The sequence below is a fragment of the Dermochelys coriacea genome, chromosome 14, assembly GCF_009764565.3.
Source record: "Dermochelys coriacea isolate rDerCor1 chromosome 14, rDerCor1.pri.v4, whole genome shotgun sequence".
In the NCBI taxonomy this organism is placed as follows: Eukaryota; Metazoa; Chordata; order Testudines; family Dermochelyidae; genus Dermochelys; species Dermochelys coriacea.
The window spans coordinates 34,090,359-34,115,452 of NC_050081.1; the positions used below are offsets into that span (position 1 = coordinate 34,090,359).

The 25,094-nt window shown below is 48.8% G+C and overlaps 7 protein-coding genes across 8 annotated transcripts in view; 3 read left to right on the forward strand and 4 right to left on the reverse strand.

The window, feature by feature from the left end:
* Positions 1-25,094, forward strand: part of LOC119843336 (butyrophilin subfamily 1 member A1-like) — a 1,931,986-nt gene that overhangs the window by 905,879 nt on the left and 1,001,013 nt on the right. The gene's annotated exons all lie outside the window — the stretch shown is intronic.
* Positions 1-25,094, reverse strand: part of LOC119843287 (zinc finger protein 850-like) — a 1,467,609-nt gene that overhangs the window by 315,136 nt on the left and 1,127,379 nt on the right. The window lies entirely within an intron of this gene.
* The window catches only part of LOC119843319 (zinc finger protein RFP-like), a 555,398-nt gene that overhangs the window by 239,703 nt on the left and 290,601 nt on the right, over positions 1-25,094 (reverse strand). The gene's annotated exons all lie outside the window — the stretch shown is intronic.
* LOC119843341 (E3 ubiquitin-protein ligase TRIM7-like) overlaps positions 1-25,094 on the forward strand; it is a 430,179-nt gene that overhangs the window by 94,500 nt on the left and 310,585 nt on the right. The gene's annotated exons all lie outside the window — the stretch shown is intronic.
* The window catches only part of LOC119843274 (zinc finger protein 850-like), a 1,382,451-nt gene that overhangs the window by 17,342 nt on the left and 1,340,015 nt on the right, over positions 1-25,094 (forward strand). The gene's annotated exons all lie outside the window — the stretch shown is intronic.
* LOC119843356 (zinc finger protein RFP-like) overlaps positions 1-25,094 on the reverse strand; it is a 1,128,717-nt gene that overhangs the window by 146 nt on the left and 1,103,477 nt on the right. The gene's annotated exons all lie outside the window — the stretch shown is intronic.
* The window catches only part of LOC119843308 (butyrophilin subfamily 1 member A1-like), a 910,188-nt gene continuing 903,710 nt past the window's right edge, over positions 18,617-25,094 (reverse strand). Inside the window, exon 13 of the mRNA XM_043496797.1 lies at positions 18,617-19,134. Within this exon, the coding sequence (XP_043352732.1) occupies positions 18,623-19,134 (512 nt within the window). The 3' untranslated portion in view covers positions 18,617-18,622. The remainder of the gene's footprint in view (positions 19,135-25,094) is intronic.

Consider the following 25,094-nt stretch of genomic DNA (forward strand, 5'->3'; position numbering starts at 1 on the left):
TCTCCCCAGGGACAGAGCACAGCGGGAAAGTGAAGATCAGGGGCTCGTCACCAGCATCGATAAATGTCACCTTCCCCTAGTCACAGTACAGAGAAACCCGGATCCTGCTGGGGACCCGGATCAGGGGCAGGGGGGTGGCAGGGGCGGTGAGAGCCCAGAATTGATCCAACATATACCCGATAGCCTAGATCCCCTCCTCTGGGCTGATATCTCCCTTCCTCCTCACAGACTCTCTGGCCACTTCCACAAACCAGCCTCCCTCACTCCCCACCTCCACCTCCAAGCAATGTCTCCCCGAGGTGAATCCCTCACAGCCCAGCACACAGGGCTCAGTGTCAAATCTCTCAGGACTGTCAGGCAGATACTGCCGTGTTTCTTCCTATCTCACATTTTTCCAATCCTCAGACAGGACTAGTTGGGAATGAGCCATGTCTGGATTCAGAGTCACGTTCATTGGGGAGAAAGAATCAGAGCATTGGAGGCAGAGCTCAGTCCCAGGCAAGGCTGGAACCATTTCTTACATTCCCCAGCAGCTCTGTTCTGGCTGGGACATTCCTAGTCTGGATCCCAGGGAGCTTGAGATTGAGCAGATATGTCACTGCAGTTCCTCACCCTTTAATAGGAACCACTTCATTAGTTTCTCATTTGTTTGCAGAGGCTTCAGCTCCCAGCTCCCCTGCTGGGGCTGCTCCATTCCCAGCATCAGAGACACAGACAGGAAGTGCATCCGATGAAGTGAGCTGTAGCTCACGAAAGCTTATGCTCAAATAAATTTGTTAGTCTCTAAGGCGCCACAAGTACTCCTTTTCTTTTTACAGACAGGAAGGTGTCAGAAGCTTTTGGTGAGGAGGGATCAGAAGAGGCAGATACCAGCTTTAAACCCCAGAGGGAAGCTCCCTCCCTTAATGCAGCCTCCACTCCCACACCAGGGAAAAGAGAGGAAGGAGCAGCATTGCGGAAGTGTCAATTAAGAACAGAGAGTAGGAGGTGGCACTGGGTGGGGTAGCCCCATCTCCAGCCCAGAGAGAAGGGAGAGTGACCAGCATCAGAGGGAGAGCATCTCTCCAATCCATGAAAGAGTGAGCAGTTGCAAAGGAAGAGCCTAGCCCTGCCCAAAGGAAAGGTAGGGTATTGGAGAAAAGCGATGGGGAGACCTCCTGCGGTGGAGTGAAGGAGAGGGATCTGTCAGCACTCAGGGGAGGGAACTCTACTCATTTCTCTCAATTTTATATTAAAAGTCTTGTGATTGTCTATGAAAACCCCACGGTCAGAGTTAAGGGTGTTTGGATGCTGCTCAGGGAGAGTGTTTCTGATCATGAGCGAGGGCATGAATTCAGTACAAAGGTTGGTGTCAGGATTGTTCGTTTCAGAGTAGCAGCCGTGTTAGTCTGTATTCGCAAACAGAAAAGGAGTACTTGTGGCACCTTAGAGACTAACAAATTTAATTTGAGCATAAGCTTTCGTGAGCTACAGCTCACTTCAGCTTCTGATCTCCTCACTGTTTAATGGGTTTATTTTTAGGGCTGGGTGTCATGCCTGGAGTTGGTTTTGTTGGTAACTTTAACTACAATCTCATGAAGATGTTTTCATTGGAATTGTCTCATAATTTAAACAAAATTTCACCGTGTCTGAACGATCCTATTTAAGCCTTGTCCTGGCCATCCCGACTTTTTTGGCAAAAGTGGGGTGCAGAGGAACATGCAGGGGGGCGAGTGGTGATGCCAGCCCCGCACAGGCAGGGAGGCAGAGTTCAGGCAGGGAGGAAGGAGGGGCTTGAGCTATCAGTGATGCCAGTGCATAGGGGGCAGGCAGAGCTTGGGCAAGCAGCGACACGAGCCCTGCTGGGGTGGAGCGTGGAGGGCTCAGACTAACCCCACATGGTGTCCCGTTTTCCTTTTGGGAAATATTGTCAACCTACCTCTTTTTGTCTCCCGTGCAGACGGCAGAGTGTCTGGATGGGGAAAGGAGGAAAGAGAGAAAATTTCAGGCTTTCATATTTATGTAACCCTTCTGCCTGTCAGAGTTGGCAGTAGCAAGGGCCAGGTTCAATATCTAGGGGTTCCATTCCAATAACACAATGCAAAACTGGCTCAAGCCCCCACCCAGTGACCTGGGACAAATATATACCACCCCCCACTGAGCGCCTCCAAGAGGCAAAACTTCCCCTCTCGCAAGCACAGAGTCTGAGTGTAGCAAAGCCTTTTAATAACAGAGAGAAACAATGTGGCATTATGTTGGGGAAACACCACCAACAGGATTCCTAACACAACCCATGAGCGAAAAACCCACCCCAAGCAAATTGGGGTGTGTCCTTTCCCTTTGGTTCTTGAGTCTAGCAACCCAAAATCTGCTTACATTTTTAACAGCATTCCCACTCTGAACTCCTAGAGAATCTCCTCTGGCTGCTGGAACTTCCCCTTCTCACACCTGGTCAGAAATAATTTCATGTGATTCTATTTTATTTATTGACTCATTATATATGAATGAGTTCTTCACAAGTTCTTCCGAGTGAGCTGCTGCTCTAATGGACCTGGAGTTAGAATTCCTCGACTTCTCCCAGCCTCAGTGCAGGTGCCACACAGGCCATGGCAGTGAAACCTTCCCCCGAAAGGTCCCATTAATATTCTTCAACTCTGGCCTGGAGAGACCAGCTCTGGAGATAAGAAGGGAATTGAGTCTCCATGGACAATTCACTCCTTCGCCTCCATGCTCTGAGGGACAGGAGATTCCCGAGCAAAGTGTTGTAGAAATCTGACCACTAGGAAATAGACTGAGACATCAAGTCTCCCATCCCCAGCTCATTCCACACAGGTCTCCAAACAGTCCTCAGGTGGGAAAGACTCTTGACCACGGCTGCCCTGAGCTGAATGATGACCAGGGCCCCAGCAGTGACAGGCCCATATTCCATCCCCACAATCCTGAGGCAGCCAGTCCCCCAGCGATGTGACATCTCTAGGAAATATTTTAGGTCAGTCTTCCCCACTGTATGGATAATTCCAGAGTCTTCTGTAAAAGGTTGAGAACCTCAGGATGAAATTGATCAGAGAGATTTGAATCCAGAATGTGACCTTTCCCGCACATTTTGCTTTTTAGTCCCTGCGAGATGCAGTGCTAACATCATCTCCAAGCTCTTTCCCAGCATTGTGAAGTGTAAGGGAAGTGAGAGAGCCTACCTGCTCAGGGTGCTTCTGACATGCTAGAGGAGAGAGAGAGAGAGAGAGAGAGAGAGAGAGTATTTCAGGCCCACCTGACACACACACAACATTCCAAAGAAGGGATTTTGCAAGTATGGGGGAAAGAGGCCATAGGTGCCGACTTCCCCTCTAGCCAGGGGGATGCTCGACCCCCCCTTCACCGCAGGCCCTGCCCCAACTCCACCCCTTCCCCCCCCACTCCATCCCTTCTGCCAAGCCCACGTCCCCACCCCACCTCTTCCCGACTGTTTCTCCCCCGCCACGCCTCTTTCTGCTCCCTCCCCCCAAGCACGCCCCATTCCCACTCCTCTCCCTCCCAGAACATCCTGCATGCTGTGAAACAGCTGATTTGTGGTGGGCGGGAGGTTTTTGTGGGGGAGGAGGAATTGATCAGTGGGGCTGATGGTGGGCAAGAGGTGCTGGGGGGAGGGGGGAGAAGGGGAGCTTGGCTGCCGCTGGGTGCTAAGCACACACTAATTTTTCTCCATGGGTGCTCCAGCCCTGGTGCATCCACAGAGTCGGCACCTATAAAAGCAGCCATGCCCTGGCTCCAGGGCCATGGATTCCCTGACTAATGGGGCTTTTCCATCTCTAATATCATTGTGTCTGTGGCTCTGCAAAGAATAATAATAATTCACATTTCAGGAATGCACACGCTGAGTTACACGGTGATCTCCGACTGCTGGACTCCAGTGCCCATGTTTTAGGAGCTGTCCTGTCCCTGTGGTGGGATCTGGAGTATTTCTAACAGTCTCACCTGCAGGAATTCACTCACTGGCTTCTGAAACGTCCCCTCCATCTCACTGACCAGCTCACTGAGATGGGAAATTTCCTCTGAGAGTTTGGTGATATTTTCATTCTGTATCTTCACATTCTCCTTGTCCAGCTTTTCTAGCTGGGCCAGCAGGAGTCGCTCTTGTTCTTCCAAGGACTGACGCAATTGCTGAAATTCAGTCACAATCTTCTGCCTCTGAGTTTGTGTCTTTCTCTGTAAAAAATTGATAAATAAATAAATAGGGCAAGGGCTGGTCAGGGACATGGAGGCAGTCTGGGGTCCTTTCATGGAGTGCTGAGTGTGCAGGAGGGAGAATTTCTTTGCAAATTTTAAGTCACCTGACATTGTGGAATGCCATGTGGTTACTAGAGAGAGGATTTTCTCATACCTCTCCTTTTGGCCCCAGAATCTCATAAAGGGACAGTCCCATGTCTGACATGGCTTGAATAGTGCATTATTGATGGCCTCGGAGATGCAGATCCAAAGCAGCAGAAATCAGGATTCAGCCACTAGAGCTGGGTGACATTTTCTGCACTAAATTTTTTTTTCCAGGGAAAAATGCAGTTTTGTCAACACTGGAATGTTTCATGAATTCCTGTCACTGTCACCCAATTGTTTTGTTACAAAAAGAAATAAATGAAAAATCAAAATATTTTCTTTTTAATTTTTTCCCCAGGATTTTAAATGTGAAATTACTTTTTGGTTGAAAATTTCTTTTTTATATAATTATATTTTTTTAAAGAAATGGTCAAAATTGAAACAAAACATTTTGATTTTGTCAAAATGAAACATTTCATTTGTCCAAGAAAAAGTCAAATTTATGATTTGCTGAAAATGTTATAAAAAAACTTTTGGTTCAACCCAATTTTTTTTTTAAATATCTAGCCAGGGAAAAAGATCTGGTATTTGCCCAGCTCTACTCAGAACCATGTGGACAGAAACAGGCGGGGAGAAAAAAACGGATGAAACGATGACACAAAAGCAACAGACTCAGGCAGAGAGCTCTGCAATGGATACATTGAGTTCACATTGGGAAGATTTTTATCACAGCCACAAAAGCTAGAAATTAATTCACTAATTGAAATGAAAGCTTAGAATCTGTAGAGGAACATGTTGTCCTTTTCTTGGGAGAGGATTTTTCAGGCCCTTTATAAGATGTGTGCGCGCGCACACACACACACACACACACAGAGTATCCCAGGATCATGAAGCAACAGACAAAAGTCCACATTCCCCAAGGCCACAAAGCAATCATTCACAAGAGTGAAATGTAAAGGAAATAAGCTGTACTAAAAGATACATTCTAATTAAAAGAAACTGACTTAACAAATAAGGAGGATGTGAACTGTACTGAAAATAATAAGGAGTGTAAACAAAATATCTGGACAGCACCTTCAGGAATGCAAGATGAATGACAGGAATGGAGAAATTGTAAGAGTGCAAAGGGACTGTACGCCAGAATGGAGCGGAGGGATAGAAACCAGGACATCACACGCAGGAATACGTGGCTGTATTTAAGATGGAGCTTAAAACTGTAAACAAAGATGGCATAAGAGGGCTCCTCAAGACATAACTAAACATCCTCCAAACTCTGGGCTGACAGGGGCTGAGAACTGCAAAACTGCAGAGTGAACATGTGTCAGTGGGGATTTGTTCTAGTGCACTGGATTTTCTCATTCAAAATTCTGTTATTTCATAAATATAAATGGTTACCTATAAAGTGAGTTTAATTAAGCTAATAGTAGCTAAGTAGTAGAGTAGATAAGAATAATAGTTCTTAGTAATAGTAATAGTATAGTAATAATAGTTCACAGTAGTTTATGGCAGTTTATGGCAGTGGTTTTCAACATGTGGCCTGTGGACCTCTGGGGGTCCATGGACTTTGTCTAAGCAGGGCCATCCCTACCCAAATGCAAACTACGCACTGCATAGGGCACCAGGAAATTTGGGGCACCAAATTGCCCCAAATTTCCTGGTGCCCTATGCAGCTGCGTGCTACATCCAGCTCCAGTGGCCAGCCCAATCCTCCAGACAGCTGAGTCGGCTGTGCACAGCAGGACCCAGGAAAGCTGCTTCCACCCCTTCCCACCCCTTCCGCTCAGGCCCCACCCCTGCCCCGCCCCACCTCTTCCCACCCCTGCTCTGCCCCATCTCCCCCACTCCCCTCCTCCCCCCCCCCAAACCCCGTCCCCTGAGCTATGCGTCGCGGGAGACTGCAGCAGGGGGCGGGATCGGGCCCGCCCTGCACTCACCAGACGGCAGGAAGTGGAGTGACCTGGCCCCGGACTGCTCCACTCCACCGCCTCCCAGCCGCGCCATCAGTGAGTGGTGGGGAGCAGTTCCCCCCCTTCCCCCAAGCCTGGGGAGCAGAGCAGGCCGGGACAGTGCCTGACCCCTGCTGACTTCCTGCACTGGCTGCTCCTCTCTTCCAAAGCCCTTGGGTGCATCCCCCCCCGTGGAGGCCTGGGATGCTCCCCACCCTCTGCACAGGCCTGGGACGCCTCCCCCTTCGGAGGCCCCCCCCCACAGGAAGGCTGCGGAGGGCACCATAATCTCTAGGGACGGCCTTGTGTCTAAGGGGTTCGCAAAAGACTTAGACTGAAAACTGAGTGAACAGAATTCAACTATACACACAGACAATCGATTTCCAAAGGGGTCCGCAAATGAGAAGAGGCTGAAAAACACTGGTTTATGGTGTAGGCCCAAGCAGTAATTCCTGCTAAAACAACTAATTTTGATTTCCTTGTGATTATTCCCCACTTAACGAATTTCTGCTTTACCCCCAAGTGATTGAGAAAAAACATAATTGGGCCTCTACATTTCCCCGGCCTCTCCTTATTGCTCTGATTCAGAGCGTCCCTCCAACCGGCTCGTTACCAACGCAGGTTCATAGTGACGGGCACCTACCAGATATTCCTGGCTTCTTGTCTCTACGCTCACTTTACATCCCAGCAGTGTTTCTCTCTTCTCTCAGAGTCTGCAAATAGGCCTGAATCTTTTCCTGAAGAAACAGCAAATGATTTGAGGGGTGTTATTTTGAGTTTTAGGAGTGAGAGTGTGTGTGGGCGGGGAGCTTTTCCAGCACAAACAAACAAACACTTTACCAATGACTGGAGAACCCAGTTGGTTTACGATATCAGAGATACCAAGGAAGTAGAGTCATATTACTGGACACTGGGAGTGTTTTATTTTCAGACTCCTTGAAATTGTTTGATCTTGTTTCTCCATTGATTGACACCAACATGAAACTGAGGTCAGACCATTGAATTTTTCATTCCCTATGTGAAATATCCTGTTTTTAAGAAGGTTTAACAAACAAAGTGAGACAAATTCCAGAAGCCACCAGGGCTTGAAATATGGGCTGGGATTCTCAAAGGAGCCCAACTCCCACTGAATTTCAGCCCTGAACCCCTGCAGACTGGACTGCTTGGACAGAACTGGGTCTGACCACGAGGGCCAAACCCTATTAGACGTGTTGATTTTTGACAAGAATGTTTGGTGTTTGCCCTAGTGCTGTCCTGAACCCTTCCAGTGCTAATGCTGCCTGGGTAGCTGTTCCCCAGCTCCCAGCAAAGCTCGCAGAAGCAGTGGGCTCTAGAGATTTCAAAATGATGCACTGTGGGAGAGCAGCGTAAGGACTAATGGAACCACTTTGGCTAGTTCTTCAGCCTGACACTGGTCAAGACCACCCGGGGGTTAGTTTTGCTCCAACACAGTCTAATCCCCATTGTATTTGGCATGTACCTGTGCTGTCTGGAGCCCTTTTGTGCGTGCACTCAAAGTCCTCAGGGTCTACACAGTGTTTAGCAGTGATCTCTAGTGCAGGCTGGCATCAGAGTTAAACTTCTCACAAGCAACACTGGAGTTCAGAATCCCAGTGCGAAACCTCATCTCCATGCTGGGCTTGGGACCTTTATCTAGGCGTCTTTGCCTCCTAATGGCCTTTCTTAATTATTGCTCAGTCAGGAGACAGCTGTATCAGATCCCTCCCAGCATTGGGTGAGGCAGACTTAGCAGAAAATATTCCCACCCTCCTGACTGACAGGTTCTCTGAAATATTCCAATTGGGTGGGACAAGTACGTTCATGCTGGAATCTTTCCGCAGGATTCTCTGCAGTCATAACCCCTCTGTGGAGAGCTGGACCCAGCATTGTGGGACAGGAGCTGTCACTGGGGCTGAGTATGGTAGGCTGCGGGTTCTTCACTCCCTCTTCACTCCAACGTGCAAGATTTAGGACGTTTATCGAGGGCCTCACTTCTCCACCTGCATGAGCCTTTGGAAGATTCCCAGTTGCTGGGAAACCTTCTTAGGCCTGAAATCCCTCGTTCTTTGCAAGTGGATGCTCACTGAGTGGCTGTCTGAGGCTCAAGGAAACCCTAATGCTGGGGGAAGGTGAGTTTCCCAAGGCTCTCATTAGCTATAAAAATAACAGTTGGTTATTTCCTACCTCAAATTCTTCAGCAGCTTCCTCTGCAGGAATCATGGTGTGATCTCTGTGCTCCTTGGATCTGTCACACACCAGGCAGATGGGGATTTCGTCCTCTTTGCAGAAGAGGCTCCTTGTGTTTCTCACACAGTCTCTCTGGTTCTGGTTCCCTCTCGGACGGCAACCTGAGTTCTCTGGCTGCTTCCACAACATTCCTGAGCTGCCCGTTCGGCCGGAGGTTCCTCTGGGGAAAGGTCCCTCTGCACTGAGGGCAGGAGACGTCCCTAGCGAATCTCCCCCAGCCCTGGGTGATGCAGGCTCAGCAGAAACTGTGATCACTGTCTAGAGACAGGTTTCAGAGTAGCAGCCGTGTTAGTCTGTATTCGCAAAAAGAAAAGGAGTACTTGTGGCACCTTAGAGACTAACAAATTTATTAGAGCATAAGCTTTCGTGAGCTACAGCTCACTTCATCGGATGCATTGAGCTGTAGCTCACGAAAGCTTATGCTCTAATAAATTTGTTAGTCTCTAAGGTGCCACAAGTACTCCTTTTCTTTTTGTCTAGAGACACCGGATCTTTAAAATACTCCAGACAGAGGGTACAGGTGATTTCATCCTGGAGAGTTTTTGCTGGATTCGCAGCAGCCATGGCTTCTAGTGCAGGAAAGAGACCAGAGGGGAATTTACTTTCACTTTCTTCCGCTCAGAAATGGCTTGACTGAAGTTTGCATTTTTATTAGGTGTTTCCTTTCTAGGTGCGGTCACATGCTGTTTGTTTTTTGTGGACTGTAAAGAACCTTTGAATGAAGTGTGATGAGTAATGTTTTGGGCCAAAGTGCTCGATGCACCACAGGCCTGGCAGGAGTACTCTGAGAAAAAAGAAAAGGAGTACTTGTGGCACCTTAGAGACTAACAAATTTATTAGAGCATAAGCTTTCGTGAGCTACAGCTCACTTCATCGGATGCATTTGGTGGAAAAAAGAAAAAAGAAAAAAGAAAAAAAAAAGAAAAAAGAGGCTTATACACAGCTGTGAGTTATTGGCTTTATTGAAGGTTAGTGACTTATTTGCAACGGGGATTTTAAGCTTTGCAGTTACGAAGGCGGGGAACCTAGCACACCGGAGCTTTGCCTGGGACGGAGTTTAACGGAGGGGCAGACAGTTAGCGTTAATAAGCGTTACACTAAAACAGCTTATGAATATAGAATTAGGTATTTTTTAAAGGGGGGTTTTTTGCTACCTGGCGAAGGGCTATGCAAAGCAGCTGTGTTTTTTAGTAATTATTTATGTATTTTTTAATTTGGTGAAGGGCTATACAAAGCAACTGTGTTTTTTAGTAATTATTTATGTATTTTTTAATTTGGCGAAGGGCTATGCAAAGCAGCTGTGTTTTTTAGTAATTATTTATGTATTTTTTAATTTGGCGAAGGGCCATGCAAAGCAGCTGTGTTTTTTAGTAATTATTTATGTTTTATAGTAACTTTTTGGCTTGAGAAAGCGGAAATTTTTTAGCTAGGCTCTAAAAGTTTTTTGCAGTCCCTTACACTTCTCCTCTTGCTTTTTCGAGCGATGTTAAGGACCATGAGGTCCATGAGCACTGGGAGACTAGGCCACAGCCACAAAGGCAGTAAAAATACAAGCCAAGAAGAAGGAACAAATATATAGACGCGTTTACATTGTATTGGGCGGGACTTAAAGCATATAAATTTGTGTATGTAATAGTCTTATCAATTGTCTTCAGTAAGGAATAGTGCTGGACGAGGGTCAGATCTGTGCAGACGCTGATGAAACAGGTCTCCATCACGGCACCCACGGCATACGTACACGGTAAGCAAAACGACGTTGCATTAACAGCACTTTGGGCTAACACTAACCAGGTATTTACGGAGGAGGTGGTAGCTCTTGCAGTGGTGATTTTTATAAGGAGTGCCGCGACAAACGGGAGAGCGAGACCATGCAGGGATAGGGGTTTTTTTTTGGGAGTATGTATGCCTATTCTTCCCCGGTGGTGAGGACTACGGCGGCCTGCAATTTCCGCTGCGGTACCGTCCTCCACACATTAGCTAATACGTGCTACTTGGTCTCGCTCGGGGCGCTGGTTTTTAGACCTATGGGAGGTAAAGGGAACAGATTACACAGGGCTTCCCCTTGCATTGGCCGCCGCATTTCAGTGGGCTTTGGAGGTTTTAGCCTTTGTGTGGGCATTTACATGTCGCACGGCTAGAGGGGCTTATCGGGCATAGTGCAGGAGTTGCTGCCAGAGCGCCGCTCCCCAAAGGGGCCGGCCTGCGAGTTCCCAACCCTTCGCCTTTTACGCAGTTATTTAGGTCTGGAGGCTTTTGTATAATACTTAGCTGTTTGTATTTATTAATGCCAACATGTGTTGGATTTTTTTTTTGGCTAGCGAATTGCTAGGGGTACATAGGGGTGTGGGTCCCTCACCTCCCTTCCGTGTGTGGCCGCCACGACACACGGAACGGAGGACCTGCCATGCCCTCAATATGGGCGCGGCAGTTTTTACTTGGCTGGCGGAGCAGAGGGCTCCGCTGGCTTAGTTTGTTTATATATATATATTTTTTGGCATTATGTTTGGTAGGGGGCAGCTGCATTTACCGCTTATATAAGTTTGCCATTGGCTTTTTATTTATTTTTTTGTGAGAGACACTAGCCTGCAAGAGATTTAGCCACAAGGTTTTTCGGGGCACCTGCAACTCCCCTTTTTTTTGTCCCCCGCCTTGCTGCCCCTTCGCAGCCTGTATGGCTTTTGGCCTAGCACCTGTCAAGGCGGCCTTTAATTGCATAAGGGTGGCTGCCAAGTTTTTTACGTGCCCATTTTTTGCCATGACGACTGTGAGGAGGGAAGGTTTTAACTCATTAGGGGCTAGGCGTAACACTGTGGCTTTAGTTGATTTTGTTACCGGTACATTGTTTGGCTTTATTTTTTTGCCTGTGGAGACAGCCCAGGCCATTTTTAATTGACGGAGGGCTTGCACCTTTTCTGGAACGGTCTTTTAGGGGCGCGCCTGTGCTTTTAATCCCCCCACCGAGGGGTAGGCCGCCTTCACTGCAGCCGCCAGCCAGCTGTACAACAAGGAGCTTTCGATTTTTTGTCCCCCGGCCTGCGGCCATGGTGGGTTTGCCAATTGTGCACGTACCTGAGAGTCTTGCGATAGGACCCCTAACTGTTGAAATTCATAAGAAAGCAACAAAACCGTGTTACCTGCATTGTCCCAGACCCTCACGAGCCACTGCAGGACGCTCTCCCCGGGCTCCTATCGGAATGTTTTTACAATTTTTTGCAATTTACTTGTTTTAAACGTGTGGACAACTTTTGGTTGTAGGGCGCCTCCTTGCACCCGCAACTCCCAGACCGGGCGCGCCACAGCCACGGCAGGGGACTCCTCCCCCCCCCCGTCCGAAGATGAGGAGTCCCAAATGTTTCCATCCCAAGTCTTGGGGTCCCAGGAGGGGGCAGCGGTCACTGCGCGCACCTGGGCGGTGGGGACCGGCTGCTGCCCGTGCCTGAGGTGCCTTTTATTCGCTACCCAGGCAACCAACATTTTGCAGCGTCGTGTCAGCTCCTGGGCGCGCTCCGCCTGGGAGGTGACAGCTTGTTGAGCCACCGGCACGGGCCTCTGCCATGCATTTTTGAGTTTTTTTTTTTAGTGCTTGCTGTAAGCGGAGCATCTCCTCATCCTGGGCCCGGATGGCGGTCGGCAGGAGCCACCCTAGCTCTCCCATCGCCCGCCTCTCCGCCCCAGAGCGCCGGTTCGCTTGTAACCATTGTAACCCCTCTACCAGCTGCATGGGTGTAACCCCCGCAGCCTGTTGAAACTTTGGCCAATCCGCCGGGGCAGCCCACCCGGCCATAACCCGCGCTACCGGCCCCCATCCTGGGTCCATCCTGGTATGCGCTGTAGGCACAGCGACGGCTTCCCCACTTCCCCTACCTTCGGCCAAAGCGGCATCGCTTCTCAGAGTACACTGCTCGCTGCGCCAAATGTTCTGGGCCAAGGTGCTCGAAGCACCACAGGCCTGGCTGGAGGACTCTGAGAAAAACGAGGCTTACACACAGCTGTGAGTTATTGGCTTTACTGAAGGTTAGTGACCCCCTGCAACGGGGACTCCAAGTGTTGCAGTCACGGAGGCGGGGAACCCAGCACACCAGAGCTTTGCCTGGGACGGAGTTCAACGGAGGGGCAGACAGTCAGCGTTAATAAGCACTACACAAAAACAGCTCATGAATATAGAATTAGGTACTTTTTAAAGGGGGGCTTTTTGCTACCTGGCGAAGCGCTATGCAAAGCAGCTGTGTTTTTTAGTAACTATTTATGTACTTTTTAACTTGGTGAAGGGCCATGAAAAGCAGCTGTGTTCTTTAGTAAGTATTTATGTTTTACAGTAACCTTTTGGCTCGAGAAAGCGGAAATTCCCTAGCTAGGCCGTAACAAAGTTTTTCGCAGTCCCTTACAAGTAGGGCCAAATTTTTGGCTGTGAAAAATGCATGATGGACCATGAAATCTGGCTATTGCTGGGGAGGGGCAGGGCTGGGGGCGCCCCAGCTACTAGTCCCGGCCCGGGCTCGGACTTTTTCTTCCCCTGCAGGGGCTGCTCCCAAAGCCATCTCAGACCCACCTCTGGGAACCTCTCCCAGCTGCAGAAAGCTCCATGGCTGCTGACTGGAAGCCCAGCTCTGAAGGTAGCACAGAAGTGAGGGTGGCTGTCAGCCCCTGACCAGGGCAGAGAGGTCGCAGCCCAAGCTGTCAACCCCCAACCAGGGTGGAAGGCTGCCAGGAACACCCAGATGTATGGTAACCTTCCCCCACCCCCATACACTGCAGTTCTCACTTCTGCACTGCTGCTGGTGGTGGCACTGGCTTTGGCTTTAGGACTGGGTGCTCAGCCAGCAGCCACTGTTCTCCAGCTCCCCTGCTCTGGATCTGTCTACACAGTACATGTCCAGATGGGGTTCGGGCTGGATTGTACTCCACTGTCTATCCTACACTGCCCCCTTGCTGCCCCCTCACTGCCATTGGTAGTGTGTTCACTCCAGTAGTGTCAGCATGTGTACATGTACCCAAGCTGGGAATCACAGCTCCCAGGTGCTGTGCAGACGTGCCCTCAATCAAACTAGGACATTCTTAATGTAAGTAGGGTCTGAATGAGCTCTCCCCTGACACCTAGTGATGAGCTGGGGAACAGCACTTCAGGAGCTGCCCTTGTTTACATGGACACACCCATCCTGCCTAGGTGCTCAGCATGATGGGGCTGCTTTGCCAAAATGGTCACTTTTGGCTGGTGTTGGCTCACCAGTCACTTTGTTATTGGGGCAGGTACTAAAAGGTTGTTTGCCTTGTTGTGTGAATCAAGGGCAGCAGAATTGTGCTTGGCATACCCTGATTGAGGGGCTTACCCTCAACTAAACTGCATTTGCTGGGCAGGAGATGTGGGTGCAAAAGCCCAGTGCTGTTGTGAGAGAGTTGGGACAGGTACTTGTGCCTTTTGATGTGGATCCTAGACACTATTTGATCTTTCTTTACTGTGTAATAACAAAGCTGATTGAGACTCAAGGGTAGGTCTGGTTGCACACCAACAAAACTGAAATCACAGATAACCAGGCCTAAGTATTAGGCCTGCTTTGGGACACTGTCTCTAATACAATATACTGCCCTGTCAATAATGAGGCTACCCCACTAACAGCTGAAATCACTGAGAGCTGTGCTAAGTGGTAGGACCTCAAGACCTCCCAGAGAAGGTGGGGTGGTGAGCGGACAGCTGGCTGAGCGGTTGGCGATGTGGCTTGTAGAGCGGTGAGCTGCTGTCAGGGCAGCCAGTGCCAGAGTAAATGCTGGGACAGCAGAGCAAGCAAGGTGCACCGTCCCCTGCACCTCCTGCCAGCATGGAAAGTGAACTCTGCAGATGCACCTCTGAACTCTGGGTCTTTACTGTGAGTGTGGCAGGGGGAGAAGGGAGAGGTACGTTAAAGGAACTTTTGGTTGCTGGACTTAGAAACCTGAGGCAAAAGGACACTGTCCAATGAACTCTGAGGTGGGTGTTTGCTCATTGTTTTATGTTTATGAATCCTGCTTGTGGCATTTTCCCAAATTAATACCAAGTTACTTCCCTGCTTTCATTAAAAGTTTCGTTAATACACTCGGACTCTGTGCTTGTGAGAGGAGAAGTGTTGCCTCTAGAGGTGCCCAGGGGGTTGTGTGTAATTTCCCAGGTTACTGGGCGGGGGCTTGTCATAAATATAAAGCAAAGGGTAAACACCTTTAAATCCCTCCTGGCCAGAGGAAAAACCCTTTCACTTGTAAAGGGTTAAGAAGCTGGGATAACCTTGCTGGCACCTAACCAAAATGACCAATGAGGAGACATGATACTTTCAAAAGCTCGGGGGAGGGAGAAACAAAGCCTTTCTCTCTGTCTGTGTGATGGCTTTTCCGGGGACAGAACAGGAATGGAGTCTTAGAATTTAGTAAGTAATCTAGCTAGATATGCGTTAGATTATGATTTATTTAAATGGCTGAGAAAATAAGCTGTGCTGAATGGAATGGATATTCCTGTTTTTATATCTTTTTGTAACTTAAGATTTTGCCTAGAGGGATTCTCTATGTTTTGAATCTAATTACCCTGTAAGGTAGTTACCATCCTGATTTTACAGAGGTGATTCTTTTTACTTTTTCTTCTATTAAAATTCTTCTTTTAAGAATCTAATTGCTTTTTCATTGTTCTTAAGATCCAAGGATTTGAGTTTGTGTTCACCTATGCAAATTAGTGAGGATTTTTATCAAACCTTCCCCAGGAAAGGGGGTATAAGATTTGGGAGGATTTTGGGGGGGGAAAGACATTTCCAAATGGACTTGTTCCCAGTAACTGGTGTTAGATGTTTGGTGGTGGCAGTGAAAGTCCAAGGGCAAAAGGTAAAATAGTTTGTACCTTGAGAAGTTTTAACCTAAGCTGGTAAAAGTAAGCTTAGGAGGTTTTCATGCAGGTCCCCACATCTGTATCCTAGAGTTCAGAGTGGGGAAGGAAGGGGGCTTGACATGGTGGCAGAAGTGGGATTTAAAGGTGTTTCCCTTTCCCTATGTATTTATGACAGGGCTCAAGCCAGTTCTGTAGTGTACTGTTGAAAAGGAACCCCTAGATATTGAACCCGGCCCTCGTTGCTGCCAGTTCCCCCAGCAGAAGGATTATATTAATACACAATGAGGGTGTCCACAGTCACTCATAGACTTGCACTGAAACAACAATAGGTGGGAACTAAACCCCCTTGCGTTATTTCAGTGACAATGTGTGTGCAGAGGAGCCTTGGCTTGGCTGTGTCTTGCTGAACATCTAACCACCCGCCTGGCACCAGCCAGGCTACAGGGACTCCCTGGGTTAAGGTCAGAGGCAGCTGGTGTGTGCTAGTGACAAGGCATGAAAACGGCAGCAACTCATTAATCTGGAGCAACCCTTGAGCTGAAGGGTGATTTTTTGGTAAATATTCTAAGCTTTATGACTTTGCAGTCTAGCCCCTTCAAAATGCCAGCTAAGAGCTGGAAACATTTTAGGTGTAAACTTTGTAAAACACCAAACACAGAATGTAAAGTAACAATCCTACCCCACCCCATTCCAGCTGCCCCAGTCTCTTCCAGTCGTTTTTTTCTCCCCGGGCCAATACTGAGCCCATAATCACTGTGTGGACTGGGTCTGCTGGTGGGAAATACGAGCCAGGGATCCTAGTTTGGGTTTTGCCTGACTTGGGCAGAGGCGTGTCAGCTCGGAGAGCAGGGACAATGGGGACTGTTCAGCACACAAAGCTGGACATGCTGAAGTCCACAATGAGCAGCAATCTGCTCCCTGCTCAGGATCTTTGCTGCTGGAGCTTCCTGCAAATGTTTCCCACCAACGCATTTGCTGCCATAGGTCTAGATTCTGACCCAGTTTGCACCATTGCTCCTTTGACCTCAGCAGTTAGCCAGTGTTTGGGGCCATGCTAGGTTCTTCCATTGGGAGGAGAAACTGATTATAGGAGTCAGGTATTTCTTTGGTGCAATCTTTATTATTTACAAAGAACATCCACACAGGTCAGGCTAGATTGTCAGGCTCAACGGGTAGTGATCAATGGCTTCATGTCTAGTTGGCAGCCGGTATTAAGCTGAGTGCCCCAAGGGTTGGTCCTGGGGCTGGTTTTGTTCAATATCTTCATTAATGGTCTGGAGGATGGCGTGGATTGCACCCTCAGCAAGTTTGCAGATGACACTAAACTGGGAGAAGTGGTAGATACACTAGAGGGTAGGGATAGGATACAGAGGGACCTAGACAAATTAGAGGATTGGGCCAAAAGAAATCTGATGAGGTTCAACAAGGACAAGTGCAGAGTCCTGCACTTACGATGGAAGAATCCCATACACTGCTACAGACTAGGGACCGAGTGGCTAGACAGCAGTTCTGCAGAAAAGGACCTAGGGATTACAGTAGATGAGAAGCTGGATATGAGTCAACAGTGTGCCCTTGTTGCCAAGAAAGCTAACAGCATTTTAGGCTGTATGAGCAGGAGCATTGCCAGCAGATCGAGGGACGTGATCGTTCCCCTCTATTCGGCATTGGTGAGGCCTCATCTGGAGTACTGTGTCCAGTTTTGGGCCCCACACTACAAGAAGGATGTGGAAAAATTGGAAAGAGTCCAGCGGAGGGCAACAAAAATGATTAGGGGACTAGAGCACATGATTTATGAGGAGAGGTTGAGGGAACTGGGACTGTTTAGTCTGCAGAAGAGAAGAATGAGGGGGGATTTGATAGCTGCTTTCAACTACCTGAAAGGGAGGTTCCAAAAAGGATGGATCTAGACTGTTCTCAGTGATATCAGATGACAGAACAAGGAGTAATGGTCTCAAGTTGCAGTGGGAGAGGTTTAGGGTTGCATATTAGGAAAAACTTTTTCACTAGGAGGGTGGTGAAGCACTGGAATGGGTTACCTAGAGAGATGGTAGAATCTCCTTCCATAGAGGTTTTTAAGGTCAGGCTTAACAAAGCCCTGGCTGGGATGATTTAGTTGGGGATTGGTCCTGCTTTGAGCAGGGGGTTGGACTAGATGACCTCCTGAGGTCCCTTCCAACCCTGGTATTCTATGATTCTATGTCTGTGTCCTGAACACGGTAGAAACTACTAGAAGCCCGCAGTTTCCTTACTCAGAACTCCACATCTGCCTTTCCAGGGAACCCTGTGCCTGAAGCAAGCTCTGTCTCTCCGTGTCCTACAGGGATCAAACTTACGACTGCTTCTCTTGGCTTTCTGCCTCACGCGTACCAAGCTGCCAGCCAATCCCTCAGCCCCTGTGTTTTCAGCTAGCACCAGGGAAACCCCTCTTAGGCGTGCTATACGCTTAACACTTAGAGCACCCTGGTGACGTTATTCAGGGCTGTGAAACATTGTGTGCTCTGAGTGCTACAGCTAGATCGACCTAACCCCCGATGTAGACAATGGAATTCCTCTGGTGACCTGACCAGAAAGGGGGATTAACTAGAGCAGGGATCGGCAACCTTTCAGAAGTGGTGTGCCGAGTCTTCATTTATTCACTTTAATTTAAGGTTTCACGTGCTGGTAATACATTTTAATGTTTTTTAGAAGCTCTCTCTCTCTATAAGTCTATATAACTAAACTATTGTTGTATTGTAAAATAAACAAGGTTTTCAAAATGTTTAAGAAGCTTCATTTAAATTTAAATTAAAATGCTAATCTTACGCCGCCAGCCTGCTCAGCCCGCTGCTGGTCTGGGGTTCTGTTCACCTAGGCCGGCAGCGGGCTGAGCGGGGCCGGCAGCCAGAATCCCAGACCGGCAGCGGGCTGTGCGGGGCCGGTAGCCGGGACCCCAGAGCAGCAGTGGGCTGAGTGGCTCAGCCTGCTGCCGCTCAGGGGTTCCATCCCAGTGGGCTGCTGCCCTGCATGTCTCAGTGGCACTGTTTGACCCCGGATCCCCAGAGTCCTCCAGGACCATAGAGGCAAAGAGGCTGCACAATGCCTGGGGCAGTGATGAGTTTGGCTTCTCTACCTCACTCACTCAATGCGCTCCATGGTTTGACAGTCCAGAGGCTGCACAGAGCTGAAACCGGAACCGACCGCCAGGGTCATAGAGACAGCATGACAGTCCACAGGGAGAGGTCAGAGACTAGGGTGTGTGAGGCTAGAGAGGCTGATCTCAGGGTCCCCGGTGGAATATTTCCCCCCGCCCCCCCACTGTATCTCAGGGACACAGTCTGAGCAGGGATTTTGACCCCACCCGGAGCCAGGGTCGGATTCTCTCCCCAGGGACGGAGCCCGGTGGGAAAGCGAAGATCGGGGCCTCGTCACCGGCACCGATAAATGTCACCTGCCCCCGGTCACAGTCCAGGCAAACCCGGATCCTGCTGGGGGCCCGGCTCAGGGGCAGGGGGGTCACAGGGGAGGTGAGAGCCTGGAACTGACCCAGCCACCCCACAGCCCAGATCCCCCCCTCAGGGCTGAGGCGGATCCATCCCTTCCTCCCCACAGACTCTCTGGCCACCCCCACAGCCCAGAATCGCCCATCCCCCACTTCCACCTCCCAACAATGTCTCCCCGCGGTGAATCCCTCGCAGCCCAGCACACAGGGCCAAGTGTCAAATCTCTCAGGGTTGTCGGGCAGATTCTGCTCTGTGTCTCCACATCTCACACTTTTCCAATCCTCAGACAGGACGAGGATGGGATGAGCCGTGTCCGGATCCAGAGTCATGTTCACTGAGGAGAGAGAGAATCAGAGCGTTAGGAGCAGAGCTTGGCCCTGGGGGAGGCTGGGACCATTTCTCACACTCCCCAGCAGCCCCGTCCTGGCTGGGACAGGCCTGGATCCTAGGGAGCTGCCTCTGTCCTGGGCACCTGGGACTGAGCAGAGATGTCACTGCAGCTCCTCAGCCAGTTTCTCATTTGCTTCCAGAAGCTTCAGCTCCCAGCTCTCCCTGCTGGGGCTGCTCCAATCCCAGTGGCAGAGACACAGTCAGGAAGGTGTCAGAAGCTTTTATTGAAGAAGGAGCAGAGGAGGCAGGTACCAGCTTTATAGCTCAGAGGGAAGCTCTGACCCCTAAAAGCAGCCTCCACTCCCACACTGGGAAATAGAGAGTATGGTGCAGCAATGGAGAAGAGCTGCTTAAAACCAGAGAGTAGGAGGTGGCATTGTGTGGGGTAGCCCCATCCCCAGCCCAGAGAGAAGGGAGGAGCTGGCAGCGTCAGAGAGAGAGCATCTCCCCAGTCCATGAAGCAGGGAGCAGCTCCAATGGGAGAGCCCAGCCCGGCCCAAAGGAAAGGCAGGATGTTGGAGAAGAGCGATGGGGAGACCCCCCTGCCCTGGGGTGAAGCAGAGGGATGTGTCAGCCCGCAGGGCAGAGAGCTCTGTTCGGATGCTGCTCAGGGGGAGTGTTTCTGTTCATCAGCGTGGGCATGAAATCAGCACTAAGGTTCGTGTCAGGATTATTTCTGTGATGTCATCTTGGGTTCTCCCCAGGTGTTCCGGAATCTTGGTAGAAGTTGCGGGGGGGGGGGGGGGGGAGACAATGTCCCACTGCTGGTGGCCCCGCCCACTACATGGCCCTGCCCCCTCCTCCTCTTTCCCCCAAACCCCTGACCCCTGGCCATGCTGGGAGCCTTGGCTGCTGTGGAGAGCCCCTGACCCTCCACCTCCCCTGGGTGGGTTTCTGGGGGGCCTGAGAGCAGCCCCTGACCCATGTGGCTGCTCCCCAGAGTGCGCCACCCAGGGCAGGTGGAAGATGCAAGGCACCCCAGTGCAGCCCAGGATCCCTGGATGGGAGCCCAGATCTGGCTTCAGGGCCTCAGGGAAAGAGGTGCAGGGGTGGGGCCACTGAGAGGGGGAAGAGGCTGCAATCTCACCCTGTCTGTGCGCTCCTAGTGGTTGCCCTCTTTTTGTCTCCAGTGCAGACGGCAGAGTGTCTAGAGGAGGAAAGGATAAGAGAGATGAGATTTCAGGCTTCATATTTATAATAGCATCACCACTCTGAACTCGCAAAAAGAAAAGGAGTATAATTTATTAGAGCACTCTGAACTCCTAGAACTGTGTTTTCATCACGACACAGAAACAGACAGAGACACACTCAGGTATTTAATGTAAAAAGGTCTGAAACCTTCTCTTTCCTCTCTCATTCAGGCATCTCCCAGCAATGGAACCAACATCCTTGTAGCCTCACAACCATCCCAGGACATATAGTCTGTAAGTGAAATTTACTTTTCCCCTCATTATTCCCTCCTATGCTTCAGACTCCAGTTGGTTTGTCTCATTCGCTTGCTGCCTTTTGTCGTAACCTAGACCCAGATCATGCAAAGACTTTGAAATAAAAGTAACTTTACCTACTTGGGTCCTTTTGACATTAATGGGATGTTGAGAGTTTGCAAAATCCGGACTCTAATTGTGAGCTGTTGGGTCTGTTTACTCAGCGTCTCTACAGAGAGCAGCACAATGCGTCCCTCATCTTCCATAGGCAGAAATAGGAATAATAATAAAATCATTTTATCAATGTGGACATTGAGGCAGGGGGAAGGTTGGCTCCATGAGCCAGATTCATCCCTGTACCGGCAAAAGGAGAAAGGGAAGGCCATTTGTGACTCCGCTATTCAGTTCTACAGCCAAGCTCTAAGATACAACCGCATTTGCTCCAATCCCTCAGACAGAGACAAACACCTTCAAGATCTCTATCAAAGCATTCTTAAAACTATAATACCCACCTGCTGAAGTGAAGAAACAGATTGACAGAGCCAGAAGAGTACCCAGAAGTCACCTACTACAGGACAGGTCCAACAAAGAAAATAACAGAACGCCACTAGCTGTCACCTTCAGTCTCCAACTTAAACCTCTCTAGCGCATCATCAAAGATCTACAACCTATCCTGAAAAATGATCCCTCACTCTCACAGATCTTGGGAGACAGACCAGTCCTTGCTTGCAGACAACCCCCCAACCTGAAACAAATAGTCTCCAGCAACCACACACCACACAACAAAAACACTAACCCAGGAACCTATCCTTGCCACAAAGCCCGATGCCCACTCTGTCCACATATTTATTCAAGTGACACCATCATAGGACCTAATCACATTAGTCACACCATCAGGGGCTTGTTCATCTGCATATCTACCAATGTGATATATGCCATCATGTGCAAGCAATGCCCCTTTGACATGTACATTGGCCAAACCGGACAGTCTCTACGCAAAAGAATAAATGGACACAAATGTGACATCAGGAATCATAACATTCAAAAACCGGTAGGAGAACACTTCAACCTCTCTGGCCACTCAGAAAAAGACTTAAGGGTGGCAATTTTGCAACAGAAAAGCTTCAAAAACAGACTTCAACGAGAAACTGCTGAGCTTGAATTAATATGCAAACTAGATACCATTAACTTGGGTTTGAATAGAGATTGGGAGTGTCTGGAAGCTTATGCCCAAATAAATTTGTTAGTCTCTAAGGTGCCATAAGTACTCCTGTTCTTTTTGCGGTTACAGACTAACACAGCTGCTACTCTGATCCCTATGACAATGGCCCCCATGTGTCTTTCCCAGTGTGCAGAGTACCAGAGCCACAGCTTTACACTCCCCATGTCCCTTGTCCACCCCCCTCCCTCTTCCTCCCGCCCTCACCACCCCCACCCCATTCCCGGCCCTCTCAGGAACCTGCCTTGTGCCTGCAGCTGCTGGGGAGGAGACACAAGAGGCTCCTGTGCTGGAGGGATCCCTCACCGTGGGGGAGGGGCTTTCTCCTTCCCTACAGCCCATGTGCCCAGACTAGCTGCCATATGGGACCAGAGCACAGTGATGGGCTGGGTCAATATTTAACAAATGGCCTTTAATTTAGGTTCTAGATTTTGAGTGCCGACCTTTAGGCACCTGGGTCCTGGTTCTCAGAGGGGTTGGGCACCTGCAGCTCCCACTGACTCCCGCTGCAGCTGTGGAGGCTACACGGCTCTGGAGCACCTGACTTGCAGCTCTCTAGTTCGGAGAGAGAAACTCAGGTGCCCCAAATTAGGCCATTTTGCTAAACTGGGGCCTGTATATTGTGACCTTTGGTAAGTCATGAATGGCTGGGCCTGGGCCCTTGCTACATTTGTGCCATTTGTCTGCTTTTCACTATTTATTATGTTAAGTATCAAGAATGGGTACAAGGATCGTTTCTTATACATAAGTTTGGACAAACCAAGATTGTGCCTTTATACTGACCGACTTGGCTTTGGCCTGGTTAACAGTTTGCTTGACATAAGGGAAATGTTGCTTTAAGTGACCTTGTTATTAAGTGATGGGTTCCTAAGTCGCTATGTGGGACAAAGAGATGTTTTCACCACACAATGTGCTTAAAGACAACAGACACCCAAAATGTACTGCCCAGGAGTAGTTACCAATGTCCAAAAAATCCCATGTGGAGAAAAAGTTCAAAGTGACCCGTGCACATTGGTTTGAAATGACTGGTAATGAACGCATCACAAATAGAGAATAACTCGAAAATAGCTTGGACACCAAAAGTTCCGCCAATTAGAAAGTTCATACATGTGCAGTGTATGAGTTATACAAGATGCATACTATGCATAACACACAAAAGTGATTGGAAAAGAATTAATAAATATATAATCTGGATGTGTATAATATGTCAGACATTGTAATGGGTAGTCATAGCATCATAGGAGAAATGCATCATGACCTGCCTATGCCCCAGAAGAGGGTAGCTGGGCAGTATTTCTTTCAGTATGTCTGTCATTTCTTACTTTCATAGTAATTGTAATAGCAAGGCATGCTTTTGGAACAAATAAGGGATTGAATTAATCAATCCGAGTATCTTGAACCCCAAGTGTGTGGCATTCTCATTCAACAGTTAAATAGAAGCATAATCTAATTATGAACCAATAGACCAGTGCCATTCGCCTCCAACAGTCTCAGACACTGATCCCAGTTTCCCATCCTAGATACCTTCTAGGTACCTTCGAACTTCCTCAGAGCCTCCAATAGCACAATAGTTTTCTGGGAGAAACCCAGACTGACTCTGAACTGACTCGCTCTTCCAGTTCAGGAAAAATCTTCTTTGGCTGCTGGAACTTCCCCTTCTCACACCTGGACAGAAACAATTTCACATGATTATATTTCATTTAAAAAAAAAGGAGTACTTGTGGCACCTTAGAAACTAACAAATTTATTGGCGCATAAGCTCAGTTGCATCCAATGAAGTGAGCTGTAGCTCATGAAAGCTTATGCTCAAATAAATTTGTTAGTCTCTAAGGTGCCACAAGTCCTCCTTTTCTTTTTGCGAATACAGACTAACACGGCTGCTGCTCTGAAATATTTCATTTAGTGACTCATTATAAGTTGTTGCTAGGAAGTTGCTTCTCTAATGGGCCTAGAGTTAGAATTCCTCTACTTCTCCCAGCCTCAGAGCTGGTGCGACACAGCCCATGGCCATGCAACCTTCCCTCCAAAGGTCCCATGTATGTTCTTCAATTCCGGCCTGGAGAGACGAGCTCTGGGGACAAAAGGGGAATTGAGTCTCCATGGCCAATTCACTCCATGGCCTCCATGCTCTGAGGGACAGGAAGTTATAAAAACATAAGAATGGCTGTACTGGGTCAGACCAAAGGTCCATCCAGCCCAGTATCCTGTCTACTGAAAGTGGCCAATGCCAGGTGCCCCAGAGTGAGTGAACCTAAAAGGTAATGATCAAGTGATCTCTCTCCTGCCATCCATCACCACCCTCTGACAAACAGAGGCTAGGGACACCATTCCTTACCCATCCTGGCTAATAGCCATGAATGGACCTAACCTCCATGAATTTATCCAGTTCTCTTTTAAACCCTGTTATAGTCCTAGCCTTCATAACCTCCTCAGGCAAGGAGTTCCACAGGTTGACCGTGCACTGTGTGAAGAAGTACTTCCTTTTATTTGTTTTAAACCTGCTGCCCATTAATTTCATTTGGTGGCCCCTAGTTCTTATATTATGGGAACAAGTAAATAACTTTTCCTTATTCACTTTCTCCACACCACTCATGATTTTATATACCTCTATCATATCCCCCCTTAGTCTCCTCTTTTCCAAGCTGAAAAGTCCTAGCCTCTTTAATCTCTCCTCAAATGGGACCTGTTCCAAACCCCTAATCATTTTTATTGCCCTTCTCTGAACCTTTTCTAATGCCAGTATATCTTTTTTGAGATTAGGAGACCACATCTTTATGCAGTATTCAAGATGTGGGCGCATCATGGATTTATATAAGGGCAATAAGATATTCTCCGTCTTATTCTCTATCCCTTTTTAAATGATTCCTAACATCCTGTTTGCTTCCCAGGTTCCCAGGGGAAGTGCTGTAGAAATCTGCCCACTAGGAGCTAGACTGAGACACCAACTCCCCCCCTCCTGAGCTCATTCCACACAGGTCTCCAAACAGTCCTCAGGTGGGAAAGACTCTTGACCACGGCTGCCCTGGGCTGAATGGTGACCAGGGCCCCAGCAGTGACAGGCCCATATTTCATCCTCACAATCCTGAGGCAGCCAGTCCCCCAGGGATGTGACATCTCTGGAAAATACTTTAGATCAGACCTTCCCACTGAATGGATAATTCCAGAGTCTTCTGTGCAAGGGTGAGAACCTCAGGATGAAGCAGATCAGAGAGATTTGTATCCAGAATGTGACCACCACACATTTTGTTGTAGAGCCCTGGG